The sequence below is a fragment of the Balaenoptera ricei genome, chromosome 1 (genome assembly GCF_028023285.1).
Source record: "Balaenoptera ricei isolate mBalRic1 chromosome 1, mBalRic1.hap2, whole genome shotgun sequence".
NCBI classification, from domain to species: Eukaryota; Metazoa; Chordata; class Mammalia; order Artiodactyla; family Balaenopteridae; genus Balaenoptera; species Balaenoptera ricei.
In genome coordinates this window covers 171,939,782-171,962,042 of record NC_082639.1, presented here as the reverse complement: position 1 = coordinate 171,962,042, position 22,261 = coordinate 171,939,782, and the positions used below count along the sequence as shown (strand labels likewise).

General features: G+C 45.7%; 1 protein-coding gene across 3 annotated transcripts in view; it reads right to left on the bottom strand.

Annotated features, from left to right (window-relative positions):
• The window catches only part of SUSD4 (sushi domain containing 4), a 137,776-nt gene extending 131,137 nt beyond the window's left edge, over positions 1-6,639 (bottom strand). For all 3 annotated transcript variants that reach the window (XM_059941961.1, XM_059941956.1, XM_059941967.1), the window contains exons 1-2: positions 6,314-6,639; positions 5,551-5,721 (exon numbers count right to left, since the gene is read on the bottom strand). In XM_059941961.1, coding sequence (XP_059797944.1) covers positions 5,551-5,686 — 136 coding nt within the window. In that variant the 5' untranslated portion in view covers positions 5,687-5,721; positions 6,314-6,639. The remainder of the gene's footprint in view (positions 1-5,550; positions 5,722-6,313) is intronic.
• Between the last annotated feature and the right edge of the window lie 15,622 nt (positions 6,640-22,261).

Sequence of the window (22,261 nt, the reverse complement as noted above, 5' to 3'; positions counted from 1 at the left end):
CTCCCCAAAAGTAAAATAAAATAAATAAAACTTGTCCCATCTTTTTCCAATCTTCCATGGTTAGCAACAGTTGACAGTTTGTTCTTGTGAGAATGGACCAATAAATCAACAAACTGTTGTATCTGATCCATGAGAATATACATCTGATGCATCTGTCCTAAGTGCTGTGGTTGGTTTTGGCCAAATGCAACTGTGTTTATAAACAAATTAGAAAACCTATTTTTCTGCCCCTTTCTTTCCCTCAATTCAGAGACAATGATCCCAATGACCTCTTTAGACATATTGTTACTAAGTGTGGTTGTTTCAATTATCAAACACCAAATGAGCTTGCAAAATAAGACAAGCATAAAAGAAGTCTGGAAAAATGACCTTCCTCTTCAGTATCAATAAATAACACTAAATTTTCAATTGAATTAAAAATGTACATGAAGAAAACAGTTTGATGCAACCTTCTGCATTCAAACTTTCCAGAAGAAACCAGCCCTTACTTGTCAGTTTCCTAAGGATCAAGGACTACATTCCCTTATCTTCATATCCCCAGGGCATGCAACAGACACTCGCAAAAGATGGATGCATGAACGGAAAAAACAGAGCTGGCTTTTTTACCCCCAGTGTTCAGAACCCATCAAATTCCTATAATCACAGAATTAAAGAATGTTAGTGATATGGAAGGAATTGAGCTCAGGAGAAGTTACACAACTTGCCCAAAGCCATGAAGCTATTTAACAGCAGAGACTGAACTTGATCTATCACCCCTATAAAGAACGCAGGGCTCTCAAGCTGTACCAGAGCTTCCCAGCTAAGGGCAAGTCTCCGTGGCCTTTTGGAAGCTTTTGAAATATGCCTCTGACACCAGGAAAAGTGTCACATGGGTGCTTTTCTTCACGTATCTAATCAATATTTACTGGAGAGCAATCTTCACCTACACTCTTCATTACTCTCAGGAATTAAAGAACCACTGACTCTCTCTCCAACTTGCCACTTCAGGCCTCTGAGATGAGAGATTTGCTACTTGTGGTATGAAATCCTTCTCCTGTCTCCCAAAGCTTTCCGATTTCACCTCGGGGATAAATCAAAAGCGTTTCCATGCTGTTTATATTAGAGTGGCCTTTTGTTGAAGAAACATGCTTTATAATTTGAGGCACTGGGACTTTTGTTTATAGACGGAATTAAGTACAGGTTGAAACTGTGGCTTTTAGACATAACACTGCAGGAGAAGCTTACGCTCTACCACGTAGGAAATCTTTCTCAAACTCCAAGAGACTGGCACCTCCAAATCAGTGAGCTGGGCAGACAGCATTTGTTCCTGCCTGCTGGCACACAGCTCAATGCTACGGCCACATGGCCCAAACAAGACCTCCAGGAGCTTAAGCCAGCGGTACTAGTGCCACACCTCTGATGTGCAGACAGGGCAGCCCAACGGGGAGTGCCCTGGGTCAGAGACTTGGAAGCAGAGAAAGGAAAAGGAGCATAGCTCAGATGATATTACCTTCCTGCTCTAAACCCTTCAGTGGTTCCCACTGCCTGCTGTGTGACACTCGGAATCCTCACCGGGGCTTACGATTGGGTCCCAATCTATTCCTCCTCCTTACCTCCTGGTTCCCTGCGGGTCTACCATGTTCTAGACGATCCAGACTGTTCTGTCTCCCTGAACAGTTCAATGACATCACCACCTCCACACCTCTGCACAAGGTGTCTCTCCCTTGAGGTGCTCCAACCACTCCCTCCCTCAGATCTCATCCTAAGTGCCACCTCTTCTCTAGAACCTTTCCTGAGTTCTCCTCCAACCTCCCAGGCCTCCTCCAAGTGGAAGTGGCCTCAATCGCCATGACACTCTTGCAGTCCTTTTGTAACCGCCCATGGTAATTATTTTCTAAACGGTGTGGCAGCAATTTGGGAATGTTTTTTCTTGCTGTCAGTCAGCATTAGCTGAGCATCTTCTGTGTGTCAGATGCTGTGTTGGGTGCCTGGGACATGAAAATAAATAAAGTCAAGGTTCTTGCCTTCAATGGGCTTATGCTCTAGTGGATGAGATGACACTAGGACAAAGAGTTATACCTAGTGCAGGGGGAAGTGAAATATGAGAGAGATGATGGCATTTTAAGTTGGGTCTGAAAGAGAAATGTGTTCACTGAGCAAAAAATAGAGAGGGAGGAAGGGTTCTTCGAGGGAAAAAGAACATTCTATACAGCAGTGCTTGTCACAGGTTTTACTGAATGAATAAAACAAAGGCCGGGAAGGTTAGCTCCTTCCTGATTGGTTAGCTCCCTGCTCACTACTGTCTACATTTACTGAGTGTGTTCATGACTCCCATCCCTCACAGCAATCCCGGAAGTTAGGCAGCACCATCCTCATTTTATGGATGAGAAAACTGAGGCTTCCAATGCCCAAAGCCCCAAAGCTGTCAAGTAGCAGAGCGTGGCCGGTGTTCCTGATACTATAAGGTTGTACTAATGAGTTCGCCTTCAAGGACCTAAATATAAAGCAAACTCTTAGCTCTCTTCCTCTGAGCCTGGGTGGACCACTCCGGGCAGCCCTCAAATACCCAAAAACCATCTCAGGGAACACATACTGCGAGGGAAGAAGAGAGAAGCAGCCGAAGCTGTGCTGCGTGCAGATTCTGGGAACAGCGAGGCCCTGTGTCTCCCTATAAACCTGATGTTACTCCTCTCACGGTATATGGTTTTAGTGGCCCCAAATGTGGGCCCTCTTTCCTAAGATATAAACGGCAACCGGGAAAGAGCCATCCAAAAGTCACCTCAGGCCAACTCAGGCTCATTAAAGCTCCCTTAGGGCTCCAAGAATTGAATGGAACCTCTGGCTTTCTAGGAGAAAGCATTTCGTTTTTGACAGAGTTCTTTTCCCCCCTTTTCTTCATCTGATCATTTTCTCAATTTTTCCCTTTCTAGTTCAGGCTTTTTCTTGTAACTCTTGTATTGGGCACATGCTCTTTTTTTTTTTTTCCTCTTAGCTGAGACTATTATATCTTGCTATTGTCATGTTCCTTTTCCATTGAAAGCAATCAAAAATGAAAATCCACATTTCAGAACAGTGTCTATTAAATAGGCACCTTTTCATGGTTGGAAAAAAAAAAAAAAAGACAGCACTCTCTGAGGGCTCAGTTTCAGTTCTGTGTGTCACCTAAAGATTAGACACTTGGGTGAGACTTCTGCCTCTTTACAGGCCATTTGTATTTGGGTATTTGAGAGAGATGGCAGAAAGTCTGGAGTCAGAACCAACTTGTTTTAAGGAATTCGTCGTCAAAAGCATTGCTAATCAAAGTGTGGTCCTGGGACCAGCAGCAACTGCATCGCTTGTGAGCTTGCTGGGAACGGAGACTCTCAGGCTCACCCCAGACCAGCTGAACCAGAATCTGCCGTTTTGCAAGATCCCAAGTGATTCGTAAGTACATTAAAATTTTAGAAGCACTGGTCTAGAATTAAAATGAATTTGCTTTAATGAAACCATCCTGTAGCCTCCACGTGGATTTCTTTCCGAAGAAAGAAATCTCTGTACAGTGAACTCCATAGAGCAACCTCCACCACCCTTTTCCACCCAAACTGTTTATTCATGGAAGAATTCTGAAATGATAAATCATCTTCCAGAAATCACACTCAGCCTGAGGGAGTTCCAGATGACACAAAGCTGATGGCCAGCCTTTCTGCGGCGTGTGGGAACTAAGAAGGGAGAGGTGATAGGTGACCCTCGTCCCGCCTTCTTTAAGGCCCTGGATCTTTTTGTTGATATCTTTGCCTCTCGGAAGAGGGGAGCGAAAGACGTGTTGTACAACCGCACGGGTGACTAATGTGAGGCTGAGGGGGCTGTGCTGTGTACTGAGCTCTGAGATCCTTGAGTGGGGGGATGCTCTGTAAACACAAATGGCAGAACCAAGGGCCAACCAAGTCCAGGCTGTGCTCAGACCTCACACTTCCAATAACAACAGTCAAGACACACACAGATGAACCCTGACTAACCTGCCATCTACACTGGAGAAATGAACAGAGAGGATGGAGAATCACGTGCACCTGGTTTAAGGAAATGACAGCTATAACTGGAGGCAAGAAAAGAGAAGAGGGCAGGTGATGACCAGGCCCTGCTCGAGGCTGTCCTGCCCACCTGGTCCCACTCACCCTCCAAGTGGAGCTAAAGCTCACGGGCGGACAGAGGCTGTGACCAGAGCCCTGGCAGGCCACACAGGTGCTGGCCTGGCATCCCACTTGACCTTGTCCTCTATGAAGAGGACACCTGCCTCAGAGACATTTCTGTAAAAAAAGGGAGCACCAAAAAAGTTACCGCTTGTTGAAAAACCAAAACCGGGTCCCCCATCCAAAGTGAGTGTTTTCGCACTAATTCCGATAAATATGCACATCACAGGAAGCTCGTTTAGACTCCTGGCATCTCTCAGACCTCTAAGTGCAACACCTGGGTTATTGATTCCTCTGTGTTAAAGCCCAACTTGGTAGTGCCCTCCCCCACCTCTACTAATTTTTCACCCATTATTTCCATCTTCACCTTTGAATTCTCTAAAACGGCAATATTTTAAAACACTAAAATGGTTTACTTGTATCAATCAATGCCTGCTTTTCCACCAATTATAATTTATTTGTAGATTAACAGTTTTTCAGCTCCAGAAACATGATTCTGTCCTCTTAATATGCCCACATCAGCAAGCTCTCACAGGAAGTCTGGAATGGACAGCAAAGGGCAGTGGTGGCAGAAAGACCCTCAGGCTCTGAAATCCAGACAGGAATGCCATCCATCTTCCTCCACCACAACCAAAAGACAGCCCTCCCCCCCAGAACCGAATGCGTCAGAGATCAGCCGCCCCTGAGGACTGAGGCTCTGAATTTGATTTCAGCTAACTTCCACTTCATAGAAAAAGCACTCGACTTTATTCCCCCTGTAACTCAGACCTGGAGAAGCCAAGCAGTTCTCCAGAAACACATCTGAAGGAACACCTCTGCATGCCCTCCCCACCGCCAACATGCACGGGCATGCCTGAACACACCACCTCCCAAGCCAAAGAGAAAGTTAACTTTCAAATAAAGCTGTCCTGCAGCCAGTCTGGTCACATTTCCAGACCCTTCACATTCACAAAGGTGGTTCTTGCAACTCTGGCCTAAATCCAGAAGCTGAAAACCGACCTCTGCCTGCTGAGGGCACAGACCAGGGTCAAAGGTCCACAAACACACGTTCGCCACAAATACACCACTTTCTTTCTTTCTTTCTCTCTCTCTCTCTCTCTCTCTCTTTTGGCCAAAGTGAGAATAGTGGGCCAGGCTTATTGTCTTTCCTTCAGAGAAGCCAGGATGGGCGGCTGGTGGGAAACTCCAGACAGAATGTGGGCGTGTGAATCTATACAGGCTCCACAGAGGAATTTTCTGGGAACTCCAGGGGTTTTGAGGAAGGGTGGTCTCAGGCTGGGACACAGAGGCTCCTCGGATTCTCGGGTACCCCAGAAGTCTGGGGTGTAGGGGGGGCGGAGTGGCAAGGGCCAGGCTCCCCTTCCCTGCCGTCCCAGGCCCTCCCCGCCACGGCGGGGTCACTCACCGCCCGTGAGCTGTGCAGGGCCGAAGCACAGCGCCAGCTGAAACCACAGGATCACGGCCAAGAGTCTCTGGGGGGACTGAGGCTGCTGCTGCTCTAGAAATCCATCTCCATTGCTCGGGTTCATTCCATGATACATCTTTCATCCACAGAGGGCATCCGGCTTGCAAGAGTCTGCAACCAGGAGCGAACACGACGATACCCCAGGCTGCCGGGGCGCCGGGGGCCACGCTCCCCCTCCTCCGCCCTGGGACCGGGACCCTCGGCTTCCCCTGCTCCTTGCCCATTCCTCCCCCGCGCGGCCCCCGCCCCCTTTCCCACGGCGAGCTCCCCCCGCTTCTCCCCAGCGCGGGGTACACTGAGTAACAGCCGCCGCGGGATGCTGCGCGTGCGGGAGGGATGGAGGAGGGGAAGGAGGGCAGGGGTTAGCGCACATTGGCTCCGCGCCGGTCCCCCGGATTCAGCGGCTGTGACCACGACAGGAAAGTCTAAAGCCTTCCAGCCTCTTGGGGCTGAAAAAACACTTTTCCCCGGGCTTATACATTTCACTCTTAGGAATCTCACGAGGTGGCACCGGATCCCCCCAGCTACTTCTCTGGTTTTCCCCAGGATCGGGATGGGTCCTACTGCCCAGTCCCCAGTGAGATTTCTCTGCGCTGTCAAAAAATTCCTCCCTCGGGGAGCAGAGCCAGGCACCAACTCCCCCTCCTCGGCCTGCGAGCGCCTCCCCGGGATGGAAAGCCCCTTCCGGGGCTCTCGGTCTTACCTGTGGGTCTCATGCATGCAGCTTCCTTCCCTCCTCCGCCTCCTCCCCCCGCCAGTCTAACCCGCATCTGTGCGCGACCTCTGCTGCCGCCGCTGCGCGAGCGAGCGAGACGGAAGCCTCGGCGGCGGCGGCGGCGGCGGCGGCGGCGCCCGGCTCCAGCTCCCCGCGCCCGCGCTCTCCCGCCCCAGGCTCCGGGAGCGGACGCGTGCGGGAGTTGCGGGGGGAAGGACGACAGTCCGGCCGCGCGCCCCCGAGGAGGTACCCGCGCGCCCGCTACCTGAGCTCCCGAGCGCGCGGCGGCGGCGCGGAGAGAGGGAGGGGGCGGGGGCGGGGCGGAGGCGCGCAGCCCGGACACGCACGCGGCGGGCACGCGCCTCCGCAGACCCAGCCAGCGCCGCGGCTGGGGAAGGGGCCCCGCGAGCGCGGGGAGGGGGAAGGGACCCGCCGCCGCCGCAACCAATCGGAAGCCCGCGCGCCTGCACCTGTCGGCACAGGCCTAGGGCCGGGTCGCCCCTTTCCTGGTGCAGGACGGCGGTCTCCGCCTGCGCTGCGCGCGCGTCCGGGTGGCCGCCGCGGCCTCCGCGCGTCCTCCGGTGCCCCCAGAGCGCGGCACGGCGCGGGAGAGGGCTCCGCTTTAGGCTGCTGCCGCGGTGGCGGCTCCAACCCGTGGGACAAGAGTGCACAGGGCGGCCGGTCCCCACCCCAAGACCCTCACCACCGACGGGGTTCACGTGGGCGGGGCGGGGGACGGCCAATTGCCAAAGTCTTCCTTTCCTGCGTTTAGCTCTCCGCACCTCACCACGTCCCACCAAGGCTCTGCGTGTCCCCTCAGAGCCCGAATGACACTCTTCCCCCTCCTCCCGCTCCCTTGATATTTGCCCTTTTGCGAGCCACAGGCGTTGTGCAGGAGGACTCTTAGCCTGTCTGGGAGATGCGCTGGCCCCTCCGAACCTCCGCCCGGCGCACGCTCTCCTTGCGGGGAGAGGGAGGGTCCTCGGTGCAGCTGCAGAAGGTTGAGTACGGAGGAGGGGGCGGCGGTGGGGTGGGGGGCTTCTGGGGCTGTGGATCGGAACCCAAGGGGGTCGAGGGTGTTTGCCCTCCCAGCCCCCGGTGGAGAGAGTTTGCCTCGTCGGTGTTGTCTCTGTGTGGCTTTTGGTGCCCGAGCCCAGCCCGCAGAAGGGTGCAACTCACTCCCCACTGGTTCTGGCCACCCGCTGGCCCTGCGCAAGGCTGGCCTTCCTCGGCCTGCCTGGCTCCGAGGGCCTACGTCCCAGCCACGGTAGTTAAGGGGTGTGAGCTAATGAGGTGGTGCAGGCAGGCGGCACTTTAGAACCAGCGGCACCCCATTATTCTGTAGCAATTTGTGGATATGAAAACCATGTTTCGGATGCCACCACCAAATCATCCTCTGCTTCCGTCGGCTTTCCCCACATCTCACATACTGATGGTAGTCAGGAAATTACAGCTTTTACTGTGTCGACTCTTACTGGGAGTAATTTGAACAAATTCTTTCAGGATAGATTAACTTTTAGCAGATAAATCTAACTCAGCATTTTTTCTCTTTATTTATTTTTGCTTTGTAAAACTGAGATGGCAGCTTTGCATAGAATAAGTTTAAGATTTTTCACTAGCACAAGTTCGTTTCTGCTAAAGCTTGTGCTTTGGGGCTCCAGAATCTTAGTTGGGTACCCACGCTTCCAAGGTCCTATGACTGACCTCTAGAGTTTGAATATTTATGTAATTGTTTTTCTCAGTAAATTTTCTAAAGCTTTCTAATAAGCCGTCAAATCAACAAACTCAAAAACATTTGTTGACCATGTGTATGTCTTTACAATCATAAGAGATATGTCTAAGCACTATTGAGACCTGTTCTCCAGCTGATAAATACAATACAGTTGTACAGAGAATATCAGGATTGAAAGAAACATCCAAGTTTATCTGGTGCAAACACAGGACCTGTGCTTGAGTCCCCCCTCTGACATTTCTGCTAAGTGGTCATGCAGCCTCATGGAATACTTGAGGAAGCCTGTAATGTTTGCCCACAGCTCTCTTAGAAAAGCCCTCTTTGTACTAAACTGAAACCTACCTCCCTGAAACTTTTACACACTGGTTCCGGCTCTCCCATCCGGGCCCACACAGCTAAATGGAATTCCTCTTCCTTAAGACAGTGCTTTACTCATTTGGAGATGGCTTTATGTCCCCGTAACTCTTCCTTTTTTTGGGTTAAACTTAGCTACTTCGCACAGTGTCACAGTGCCTAGACTCCTCGCCAGCCTTGTAGCCTTTCTCTGGATGGGACCCAGTTTCCCAATGGCCACCCACCCCCAAGCAATCAGAGTTTGTTTCCAGAAGGGGATTCCACATTCACTCTGTGGGTTCTGACCAGCATACGATAGGACTGGCACATCCTGTATTTTAAATAATTTGCTTCTATTAATGCAACTTTAGAAGACAAGCATTTGGAGGGCAGGTACAGCACACCATTTTATTAGCTTTCCACATTATCTCATGTATTAGTTTCTAGGGCTGTCATAACAAAATATCACACACTAGGTGTCATAAAACCACAAAGATTTATTTTCTCACAGCTCTGGAGGCCAAAAGTCCGAGATTAAGGTATCAGCAGGTTTGGTTTCTTCTAAGGCTGCTCTCCTTGGCTTGCAGATGGCCACCATCTTGCTGTGTGCTCACATGGTCATCCCTCTGTGTGTGCAAGTGTCTGGTGTCTCCCTCTGTGTGTGTGTGTGTGTGTGTGTGTGTGTGTCCTAATCTTTTTTATAAGGACACCAGTTATATCGGATTAGAGACCACTCTAACAAGCCCATTTTAACTTTATTCCCTCTTTAAAGGCCCTGTCTTGAAATACAGTCACATTCTGAGGTACTGGAGGTTGGGGGGGGGGGGACACAATTCAGTGTCCAGTGTTACACTCATTTTACAGGCGAGGATGCTAAAGACAAAGGAGTTCAATGCATTTACTCACGACCACCCAGCCAGTGGAGGCATCAGATTAAACCTAAAGCAGTTCAGTTCCATCCTAATGGTTTTACCAATACGTCACAGCTATTGCTATGAATACCTTCCACCTCAAGGATTCTAGGTAAGTTATCCTGAATATAGGATGTAGATTTTTCTCAAGAGGACGAGAATAAGGGTAGATGGAATGCAGGAGAGAGCATGACTTACTTCCTGCTAAATGGGAAAAAACTTAATCTTTCTTCCTCTTTCATATAGAAGTCAATGCCAAAACCAATACCAGTGGGGAGACATGCTGAAGCAAAGCCTCCAGAGTCTCCCTCCCAAACACAGGAGAGCTGAGGGGCTTTTCTGACCTGATTAAAAACTCCACCCCTCCTCGGACTCCACGCTTCTCTCAACCCTCCATGAATGACATTCCTCACTGTTTTCACTCATTTTCCCCTCCCCTCTCCCATCCTTTTACTGCCCCCCACCTTGCCCTAGGATTCTTTTTCAAAACTTACTGAAGCTCTGTCTTCATGGCATAGCCTTTGATTTCATTTTCAGTGGACAATAACATTTCATTCCAAATATATTCATTGAGCACCAACTATGAACTGGGCACTGTACTAGGTGCTGGAGATGCAGTAGTGAGCAAAGATGCTAAACCCCCTGCCCTGGAATAACTCACAGTCTACTTAAGGAATACATGATACACAAAAGAAGAAAACATTGGGAGTGTTAGATGGTGTGAAGTAGTAGGCAGAATAATAAATCAGGGAATTTATAGAGGAGATATGTAGGTTAGAGCATAGGCAGAGTCGTTATAACAAAGTGATCCAAATATTCAGTAACTTAAATAGAAGTTTATCTCTCCCTTATGTGAATGTCTTACTATTCTAGGTGGATAGGGCATCTCTGCTCCATAGGGTCATTCAGGGACCCAGATTCCTTCTACCTCATTATTCTGCCATCCTCTAAGATACTGTCTTCATGTGTGGGACAGAAGCTGGGTCACCGATCTGTCTGGGGTCCAGTCTGAGGGAAAGTGATAAGAAAAGGGAATCTAAGGCAAACAATTTCCTTTCAGGCAAGGGAGGCAGAAGTTACACAAAAATTAGCTCTCTCATCTATCATTAGTGAGAACCTAGTCACATGACTATATCTAGCTACAAGGGAAGCTGGGAAATGTAGTCTTTATGGGGCAACCAGGTGACCAGAAGCAAGAAGAGAGTGGACTGAAGGGGTCAGGGGAAACTGGCAGTCTATCACATGTGCTGTGCAAAGATCAAGGCTTAAATTTTTGATAAAGTAGGCAGGGAAGCCCTTACTGGGAAGGTAACATTTAAGTAAAAACCCGAAGGAGTGAGCTATGCAGTTTTCTAAGAGAAAAGCATGTCCAGGCAAGGGGAGAACAGATGCAATGTCCCTGAGGCAGGAGCTGCCTGTTGTGTACAGGAAACAGGAAGGATGTCAATGAGGCTGGAGTGAGTAAGTGATGCAGACAACTAGGGGGGCTGAGGTCAGAGAGGTCTCCTACTGAGGTGGGCCTTAGAGGCACTGGCAGGGATCTGGTTTTTACTCAGAGTGAGAAGAGAAGCCATTGGAGGTTTGTGAGCAGAGAAAGGACACGATGGCACTTGAACAGGAAGTGTCTGAAAGAATTTATGTCCAGCATGGCATCAACCACACTCTACCACTCTGCGCTCTGTGGCCCTTTCATCCTCCCTCTTGAGCACCTCTCAGCTCCTGCACCCCTGAACCCCAGAATGCCAGCTTTGAAGGCACACTGCTTCACAGTCCTATCAACCCTCAGTGTCTAAACATTATCTCCACGAAGCACCTCCCACAGTCCACACCTTTTCATTCATCCCAACGTGCTTGCATTTAGCAGACTGGTACCGTGCCTCTGAGTAGATTGTGAGTTCTCTGGGAGCAAGTGTTTCTCTACTTGTTCCACCTATTGCTAAACATAGAGCCTGGAACACAGTAGAGCAATCAAGAATTATTTTCTGAATTAACTGATTAATAGCAGAAGGAAAGGAGACCTTCCCCACCAATCTTGCCCTGGCATTGAAAACCAGACTGAAGTCAGTTGATATTCTTCTCTCTTCTCTCTGGGTTTCCTCAATCCTGCCCATCCAGGAAAACATAGAATCAACCACAACCCATTTAATGAGCTCAGAACATGCTAGAACATAGCTTAGCATTGCACTAGATGCTGGGTTTGAGTAGAGATCTAGAATTGTCATAGCATATGATCCACCCACCACCTCTGCCCTGGATGGATAACACACTCAGTGAGGAGACACACTTCCAAGGCTGGAGTGTGGAACAGGATAAAAGTGCTCATTTGGAAATAGAGTTACTATATGATCCAGCAATCCCACTCCTGGGCATATATCTGGAAAAGACAAAAACTCTAATTCGAAAAGGATACATGTACCCCAACATTCCTAGCAGCACTATTTACAATAGGCAAGACATGGAAGCAACCTAAATGTCGATCCACAAATGAATGGATGAAGAAGATGTGTCGTGTATATATATATATATTTTTTTTAATATATATACACAATGGAATATTACACAGCCATAAAAAAGAATGAAATAATGCCATTTGCAGCAACATGCTGGTACCATGCTGGTACCATGCCAGCACTGTCCCCCTGCCATAGGTCCATCTAGAGATTATCATATTAAGTGAAGTCAGTCAGAGAAAGACATATATATGATATCTCTTATATGTGGAATCTAAAAAAATGATACAAATGAACTTATTTACAAAACAGAAATAGGCTCACAGACATAAAAAACAAACTTATGATTACGAAAGGAGGGAGGGACAAAATAGGAATTTGGAATTATCAGATACACACTACTATATGTAAAATAGATAAACAAGGACCTACTGTATAACACAGGGAACTATATTCCATGTCTTGTAATAATCTATAATGGGAAATAATCTGAAAAAGAATATATATATGTGTATATGTATAACTAAATCACTTTGCTGTACACCTGAGACATTGTAAATCAACTATACTTAAATTTTAAAAAGTGCTTATTCAGTCACCTCTCACCCATTCTTCCTCCATTCAAGGTGTATTCTCAGGTACTTGACATGTTTCAGTCATTGTACTAGGTGTGGAGGATACAAAAATATAAAAGATACAATCTTTGTCTTCAACAAGTTTATAACCTATGGAGAGAGTAGAAAAGTAAATCTGCAATTACAGGGTCATGGGCTAAGTGCTAAGATTGTAAAGCAGATAGGATGAAGTGTGCTGGAAAAGGATCCTGGGGGTGACTTCATATGTTGTATGAGTAGAAGTGTGTGTGTGTGTGTGTACGCACATGTGTGTGTATAAAGGGAAGAAAAGGAAGAGAAGGTGCAGTGAGTTTCCAGGCAGAGGGAGCAGCTTGTGTAAAGACCAGGAAGGAGGGGGTGGGGAAAGAGACCAAGTGTAGAATTTAGAAGACAAGTTGGGAAACGCCAAGAAGTAAAAATTCCAAAAAGCACCTGTGCCATACTGAGAAAGGCTTGGAAAGTCATGGAGGGACGTTTGGTTTGTGTCTGAAGAAAAAGAGAGAAGACTGTGGAGGAGTGGAAATAAATTGGAGAGAGGAGCCAGGAATGGACTATTCACCATTGGACCAAAGATACATGAAAGGTACTCAACATCACTAATTAATGAGAACATGCCAATTAAAACAACAGACACTGTTTTCCCCTATCAGATGGACTACAAATATAAGTCTGATAACATCAAGTGTTTGGTGACGATGCAGGCAGAAGGGAATTCCCATGTTCTGCTGGTAGGAGTGTAAATTGCTATGTATTAACCATGTCTTTTATTTTCTGTATTCTGATGCTTTGACACCTGGGGCTTTGTTGACCCTGGAGAGACTGCCCTTCCCAGGGCTAAGCAATTCCTAGAGATAGTAAACTAGAGCCCACACACCCCACTACCTCCTTTATGGTCTCTCACACTTAGAGTCACTATTCCCCTGCCATAATCACCCCAGGGCCAGGTACCAGACAACTAGGGACAGCCCCTACGCCTCAGAGCCCACTGAAATTATTCAAACTAGCCTATTATAAACTTGTTTACCCACCTCACCCATTCCTTCCCATAAAAACCACACATTCCCCACTGCACCCCTCACTCCCTTTGCCTCTTGACCGGTTCTGGTGCTTCCGCAAGTGGCCCTGAATGATTTGCCATGCCTCCTGCTTCTCGGGAATTGTGAGTATAAAGAAAAACACCTCTTTCCTGACAGTCATTTCCATGTCTACATGTCTTACTGTATCTGATTAAAACAAAGCCTTTGGTGTCCTTAAAACATGCTACACTTAGAGGAGGGTAAACTGCCCTGCAAACGCACCACTCATTATTACCCCTAAAGAAGCCCTGGCAAGTTCAACTCAAACACTTCACCTACTAAGCAAAGATGATGTCAGTACTTATCTCATACAGCTGCTGAGAGGCTTAAATGGGATCTCCTAGAAAGCACCTGAAGAGCACCCAGGACTGAGTAAGTACTCAGGCAAGCATGTCCCAGGATGTTCACTGAAGATATTTGTGTAATGGTGGAAAATTGGAGACACCCTGAATAATGGAATGACTAAATGAATTGTGGTACAGTCACACTAAGGAACAGTATGTAGTCATTAGGTATAAACTAGATCTCCATGTAGGACCATGGAGAGCTCTCCAAAACATTGTTGGGTGAAAGAAGCAAATTGTGGGACAAAATGGACAGTAAGACATGATTTATGGAAAAACAATACCATAGATTTTCTATCAACTAATGTGAATAAAAAGGAAAAATGCCTGAAACCATGCACAGAAGACAGTGGGGTTGCATCTGGGTTGGTGAGAGCAGATGGAATTGTTGGGGAGGATTAATCAAAGAATAGTTTTATTTCTATAATTTATATTTTACTTTCATTATTTATTTATCTGTATATAATTTTGTTGAGAATATTATTATGTAATGCTTAGATAGTTAGAAATTAACTTGCAATGCAAAGGAAAAGATAGGAGGGGAAAAAGATAAACATAGAAGAGGAAAAGGTCGGAATGAACCTGGGGCCTAAGGACATGAAGTTAACTTTGAGAATACTGTGCACTGATGGTATATTTTTTAAAACTAGAGATAATGGAGATCTATCTACATAAGGCATCTTTTGACTGAAGCATTTCCTTGGACAGGAGTGGAGGGATGTCCAGTAAGGACTAACTGCAAAACTAGTTTGCCATTTTGTAAAAGATCAACCCTGAGCTCCCCTCCTCATAGAGATTATTGAGATACTGGCTTCCCTTGTCTCTCTCTGGAGGCTTCCTCATTTCATACTATATCCCTAGCAATGGGTTGGTTGTTTTCCTATAATAATTATAGTAGGCTAGACTGACATAACCGATAAGCCAAAACAAGTAACAACATAATAGAAGTTCCTTTCTCTTAGGACAGTGCAGGGCACTGACGGTGGGGCAGGGATGGGAGAGTTAGAGGAAGACATTCAGGACCAGACAGAAGGCAACTTTGTCATCATCAACATAGTTTCCAAGAATCTGTGATCACTGCCATTTCAGCTGTTTTATAAGATTTAAAGATGGTGAGACCCAACACAATGACACTTGGATAAATGAAAGGCAAAATTCTTTGATTCTTAGAGCTCTGAACAAGAGAATGTTGCTAGGCAGGCCCACACAGGGGATTGTACCCGGGAACAGAGTAACAGCAGGCTGGGGCTCTAGGGGGCAGCTGATTTATGGCAAGCGGGGTGGGGTTAGCTAGGTTTCATGGTCTTCCTGTGGACTGGCGAAGTTGAATAATTTGGGGGCAGGGCTCTGGGCATAGGGGTTATCCCTAGTTGTCTGGTACCTGACTCTGGGGCAATTAGGGTATATGTTTCGTGGCCCCAGAGTGTTAGGGCCCAACAATGAAGTGGTTTGGGATGTGGACTTAATCGGCTGTTTAAGAAGGGAAACTGACTGACCAGCCTCTTATTCAGGGCTTCAAAACTGGGACAAGACAGTACAATTAAAAAAAAAAAAAAAAGTTATATCAGCCCATAGAAGAAGGAGGGTAAGGCATAAGGTCCAGGCCTAAAAGTGGTCCACATCTTTTCTGCCCACATTCCATTGGCCAGAATGAGGTCACATGGCAAACTAGTCACATAGTCTCACATAGATGCAAAGGGAGCTGGGAAATGTAGTCCCAGGGACAACCATTTCTGAAGAAGGAAAGCTCAGATTTCAATGGCCAACTAGCAGGCTGTGCCAAAAGGCTGTAAATGAATCTGAACTCAAATATTTCTTTACTTCTTCCCTCCCCCCACCCCCACCCCTCACCCCCCCCCAGCCCCCTCTTTCTTAATATCTGTTTCACCTGCTTACATGGTAAGCTGCTTCAGGGCAAAGACCATCATGTTCTCTTGCTTTTGATTCTTCCCCAGCAATTATTTCTGCACCCAATGGGCTTCTCACTAAAACAAGTCTCAAGTAATTTCAGTATGCAAATTAGCTGCCACTTAAGAGCCTGGCATAAATATCTGATACTTAGAATATAATTTCAGTTAGTTAAATTTAGATCACTGGGGGGAAAAAAGAACAGCAGCATAAACATTCTCTGGGCCTTTGGCCTTTTTATTTAATTCTGAATTGGATAAGTCTTCAATAACTTTAAGCTTTGACCTCTATATAGCAATATTTGGTTCTTGGATTAAATCAAACAAGTGTTGCTAATGAGATGGTTTAACAATGTCACATATAGTCAGATTTTCCATTTCAGTTGACTCTTAGGTAAAGGTAAACCAGTGCTTTCAGGAACACTTTCAGTAGTTAATTACATTAAAAATGTTATTTTCCTGACCTTTTTATCTTGTCTCATCTTCTTTCACCTTGCCTTTTTTTCTTGGTTTTTTAAAGACTCTTACCTTTAAAACCACTGTCAACTTAGCATAAATATTTTCTTTGGAAGGCTAACACTTAATGACACCAGGGAAGGGGTGGGAGAAAACAAACCTCACTATGGAATCACTCGACATTCATCCAGCACTTATTGAGTGCCTAAGGTATGCTGAACACAATGCAAATCCATAAAAATGCAAATGGCTATCATCTCAGCCTTTAAGAAGTTCACAGTTATGAACCTGAACCTACACTTTTTCTACGTAAAAGTTTTTATTCAGTCACCCATTCATTCAACAAATATATCTCAGGTCCTACTCCGTGTAGGTTGCTGATCTAGCTACTGGAAATATAGACTTGAACAAAACAAAGATGCCTGCCCTTCTGGAGCTTACATTCAAGGAGAGGAAGGTAGGCAATAACTTATCCCCACTCCCCACCCTTCCAACCTAGAGGTGATTTCCTTTACCTGTGAAGTCCCCTGATACTTTAGTATCTTCTGGCAATTGCTACTCTCTACCAGAGTTGACAAAGAGCAGGAACTAGGTCTTAACTTTGATATCCACCATGATGCTAGGACAGGGTTAATAAATGCTTATCAGCTCAATAAATGAATAATGAGTGCGTCTTTTCACAAAAGTACAACCTGTGTAGCTAAAGCAGGTGAAGACCCACAGGAAGCTGAAAATGCCTTTTTCATGTCCGAAGGCAACAAAGTAGCTGCAAGCTCAATGGGGTTTGCACCCACACTCTCCCCCTGCCTTCTCCTGACCTGGTTTGGGGACTGGGATGAGAGGGTGCAGACATGAACTACATCTACCATTGCAACTGCACCACAAATAAATTTTGCAATGGGCTTTATAGTATGATTTTTTTTTATTCTCAAAGGAGAATTTTAATTCTCTAGGGGTCATAATAGTATGAGAAAAGTTATAGACCACTTCAAGGCATGTTTGGGAAATTATGGATAACGTCTTGTGCCGAGAGAGTATGTGTGTTTAGGGGTGAGTTAGGAGATGGCTATTAATAATAAACGTAGAACATCCTGTTAGGGCCTCACTGTTAGGGACCTTACATGACACACCAAGGAGTTTAAACTTTATTCAAAAGACAATGGAGAGGTTGTGGATTGAAGGTTGGAATGGAAGAGGTTGTGGGGAAAGAGAAGAGTGAGAAAACAATGGAGCAGCCGTCACAACAGGCCAGGTAAGGGGTAATGACGTGTGAACCAAAGTGGTGACAGTGGCCATGGGAGAATGGAGGACTGAAGAAGAGGACTGTCAGATCTTCGGATGTGTTGAGGGTAAGGAAAAAGAGGATGCAAGGATGATATGAAGATTTAGAGCCTAGGAGACTAAGCTATAAATTACTATCAAAAATAGGGAACACAAATGAAAAGGTTTCATGAGGATGGTTATGAATTCAATGTTGGACATATTGAGTTTGACTTGCTGGAGGGAAATACACATGCAGATATCAGGCAGGCAGTTGGAAAATAGGGCTTAGGAGCTTTGAAGAGGGCTCGGTGTGGAAGAAGTAGGTCCACGGGTTGCTCCAAGTCTGTCTGTTAAAGCCACAGAATAGATGTACTTGCTTGGGGAGTGCACAATAAAAAGAGAAGAGGCCCTGGACAGAGCTTTTGGGAACTGTACTGTAGGGGAAGGAAGGAATGGAGGGAGGGAAGGAAGAGGGAGGGCAGTCAGTGAAAAAAAGAGCAGTGGTTCTTAAACTCTAGAGGGTCAAAGAATCACCCAGAGACATTCATGCAGATTCCTAGACCCCTCCCCAGAAAACCAGATTCAGTAGGAACATACAATCTAAAGAGAACACTCCCTTCATTATCTATTGATGCATGACAGATAACCCCCAAATTTCACATCTTAACACAGCAACATTTTTGATCTCATGGTTTCTGGATATCAAGAATCTGTGAGCAGCTCAGCTGGGTGGCTCGAGGCCTCTCGCAAGGCTGCAGTCAAGTTGTAAGCCAGAAATCTGAAGACTTATCTGGGCCTGAGGCTCTGATTCCAAGATGAGTGTCCTCATCAAGTGGCAGCCAGCTTCCCCTAGAGCAGGTGATCCAAGAGAGCAAGGCGGAGACCACAATATCTTTTATGACCCAGCCTCAGAAGTCACATTTGTCATTTCTGCAAAATCCTATTGGTTACATAGGTGAGTCCTATTTACTGTGAGAGGAGAGTTCACAGAAGTGACAGGAGACAAAATCAGGGTGGAGGGGCAACTTGGAGGCTGACTACCATATGTCCCTACCCTCCTGGAGTTATTCTGATGCAAGTAGCCCTCAAAGAAATACTGGATGGGAAAGAGTAAAGGTCAACAGAGGAAAGAAAATCAAACAGAAGGTGGACCTCAGTGCCAAATAGGACTGAGAAATCAAGATAAGGTTGAGAAGAGGCCAGCGGATCTGGCCTCTGGTATATCAGTCTTGACCTTCTCAACTCGGAAGCGGCACTTCTAGAGAAACACAACTCTTTTTATGCAACTCATGGTGAGAAATATATTTTACTTCATTGCCTGGTACACAATGCACTCGTATATAGAAACAAATGTTTCATGAATTAATACCTATTTCTACTGCATGAGAAGCACTCATATTTCTTATTGTAGTCTGGTCTATTTCTCTAAAAAAATGCTAGTCAAGACCCACTAAACTGATTTTGTTGGTCATTAAAGCATCTGACCTGAAGCTTGAAAAAGCAGTCTCAATAGGATTGGATAACAGTGAAGATGATGGTGATGACAAAAACAAATACATTTTGAGTATATACACTTTGCACTAAATGTAATACCATGAATTATCTTATTCATAACAACTCTATACTATAGTACCATTAGCATAATTTTAGATGTAAAAGTTTAGTACTTAAGTAGCTTTCTCGAGGCCATATGGTTAGGAGGTGGTACAGCTGTAATTTATTTTAACCTAAACAATATGATTTTGGAACTTACACTTTAGAGCTGTGGGATCCAATATGGAGGCCGCTAGCCACATGTGTGTATTTTAATGTTAAATTTAATTAAAACTAAATAAAATTAAAGTTTCATGTCTCAGTCACACTAGCCATATTTCAAGTGCTCAATAGCCACATGTGGTAGTAGCCTCCATATGTGACAGCAGAGATACAGAGTATTTCCCCCATTGCAGAAAGTTCCGTTGGACAGCGGTGCTCGAGAGCTAAACCACCAAGGGCCAACGTATTGGGAAGATGGGAGTCACCTGAGCATGGCTGTGAGGTGAGAGGAAGGAGTTGGAAAAAGAGAGAAGAGTCGAGATAGGGGATGCAGGTTGGAGCAGTGGCCTGGGGGAGGATGGGGGGGCAGGATCAGGGTACGGGGAAAGTTGGCTTTGGCAAGGGATGGGGACAATTTCTGCTCTGGGTCAGAAAGGAAGAGGAAAATGGGTGAAGGTCCAGAGGAAGGGGAAGGTGATGAAGCTTGCTTTGATAACACTTGATATTGTCTAAAACGTAGGGGCTGAGAACAGGAACGAGGAGTGAGCGGGCCAAGTTTGGGCATTGAGTCAAGTAAGAAAGATTGGAAATCATCGCTGCAGGAGGTGCATATACACATAGAGAATGATTGATGCTCACCCATGGGGGCTCAACTGTGGTTAGATACTGAATTTTAGGTGCAGCCAACCATTTATTTCATTCATTCAACAAATACTTGCCAAGTGCCTACAACACGCCAGGCACCATGCCAGGCACTGGAGAAACATTAGTGAATGATAGTGACAAAAACAGGCAAGCCCATTCTCTCATGGAACTTACTGGTGGAGGTCTTTGTTAATCACAGAGCTGCCAAGTGTAGCCCTGCAATGGACACATACCACCAAGGAGAGGAGCTGGTGCTCTAAAATGGCTATGAGAGGGCATGGCAGGGGATTTCATCTGGTCAGGAAGGTCAGGGAAGGCGTGCCTCAAACCAAGACTTGAAGAAGGAGCACCAATCCATACAGAAGGGGGAACGGCTCATAACTTTGCCCTGAACTGGACCATGCAGAGTCCCAGGCAGGCAGACAAAGGCACCTTTGTAAGGTTCCTGTGGACAGAAGTGTTTGCTGAGCACACAGACAAAGCCACCCATGGTTGTCGAGATTCTACTCCAGCCCTGTGTGTGGGTGGCTTTGAGTAAAAAGACACCATATGATATCCACAGTAGGATAAGCCTGCTGGATGTGGCGGCTGGAATTTTTGTGGGCTGAGGGTTCCTACCCTGCTGATGACATCAGTAAAGAAGTCAATGCACAGGACTTCCCTGGTGGTGCAGTGGTTAAGAATCCGCCTGCCAATGCAGGGGACATGGGTTTGAGCCCTGGTCTGGGAAGATCCCACATGCCGCGGAGCAACTAAGCCTGTGCACCACAACTACTGAGCCTGCGCTCTAGAGCCCGCAAGCCACAACTACTGAGCCTGTGTGCCACAACTATTGAAGCCCATGCGCCTAGAGCCTGTGCTCCACAACGAGGGAAGATACCACAATGAGAAGCCCATGCACCGCAACGAAGAGTAGCCCCCGCTCGCTGCAACTAGAGAAAGACCGTGCACAGCAATGAAGACCCAACACAGCCAAAAATAAATAAATAAATAAATAAATAATTTTTTTAAAAAAAGAAGTCAATGCACAACATTATTACTGATACACTACATGCAGAGTCAGCACTCACAGCAAACCATCCATCATCAGACTTGTACTGTAGAGCTATCTCCCCTCACTTAGACCTTTCGGAAAAACAAATTTCCTTTGAAGTTAAAAATGCCAGGCTCAATTTTAGCAAAACAGAAAAAGATAAAACTTTAAAAACCCCAAACATTTTTTAAAGTTTCAGCAAAGCACATTCTTTAAAAAAATTTAATATAATATCTATATTATGTTGAGGATGAAGAAGAAATTCCAAATTGGGTAAGTTATTAAGTGTGACTATTTTTGCAAATTTCCATTGGAAAAGCCTCTTCCTATGTTTAACTTTACAAATTATTTGTGATAAAATTTCAAAAATAAATAACGTTATGGCACAGTTTTGTGTTCCTGTGTCACTGCTGAGTGATCCAGTAACTGCATCCCGTTATCACACTGTGGAAGTGAACTCCCTTTCCGCTCTCAAAGTACTTATTTTAAGTCCTTCTTTCCTTCATAAGAATTGGTTGATTACCATCTCCTGCTTTTAATTGCATTAAGGTTACAAATGTGAAAAACATCAGAATGCTAAGATGAAGCAAAACTAGAAATGTTTAAAATCCTGTCCTGCTCTCTGGTCCCCACGTGGTTCTCTCTGACTATAATTATGTTGCACTTGTTCAGAAGGGCATACAATGTAGAGGTTAGGGTGAGGGCCAGGGTTCTGATTCTGGCTCCACTGCTAGCTAGCTTCCTGATCTTCTGATTCTCTCTCTGTGCCCCAAGAAAAAACAGTCCTTACTTCACTTCATTGTGGTAGAGTTTACACATAAAACACTTACAGCAACACTCCAATGCTCCAACTTAATATGGGTCAGCCCTCGTTTCTACACATATCTACTCTCATACACATGGAATATTTGCATGGCGGGTAAATGATTGTTTCCATGGGAACTTAACTTTCATATTTCCAGGTCCTTATCCCACTATCTTCTTCTTTTTTTTTTTTTTTTTTAAAGAAGTTTATAAGCTACAAGTTTCATTCTTAGAACAGCGTTAACATAAGTTTTTCATTCACTGCCGTGGGTGTTCCCATAAAAAATTTTTTTTCACTGTTTTGTGGGTCTGGTATTTTTAATGAGTTCATATCTCATAGGCACATGTACAGAGTGGCCTATTCTGTATTCTCAGATACTGTTGCTTTGGGGCATCGTATTCTTGTGCAGTAAGGAAAAAGTGGGGGTGGGGCGTGAAATAACTGAATTCCTGTGAAATTCTACTGCAAAGCTAAAATCTGAAACTTAATAATTTAACCTATCATCCAGCCATTGAAGAAAAAACCTTTTGACCCAATTATTATCTTTTTAGAAAAGGTAATTTCAAAGCAATACATTTTTTAATTATCTAGTGTCAGGTGTACAGCATCATA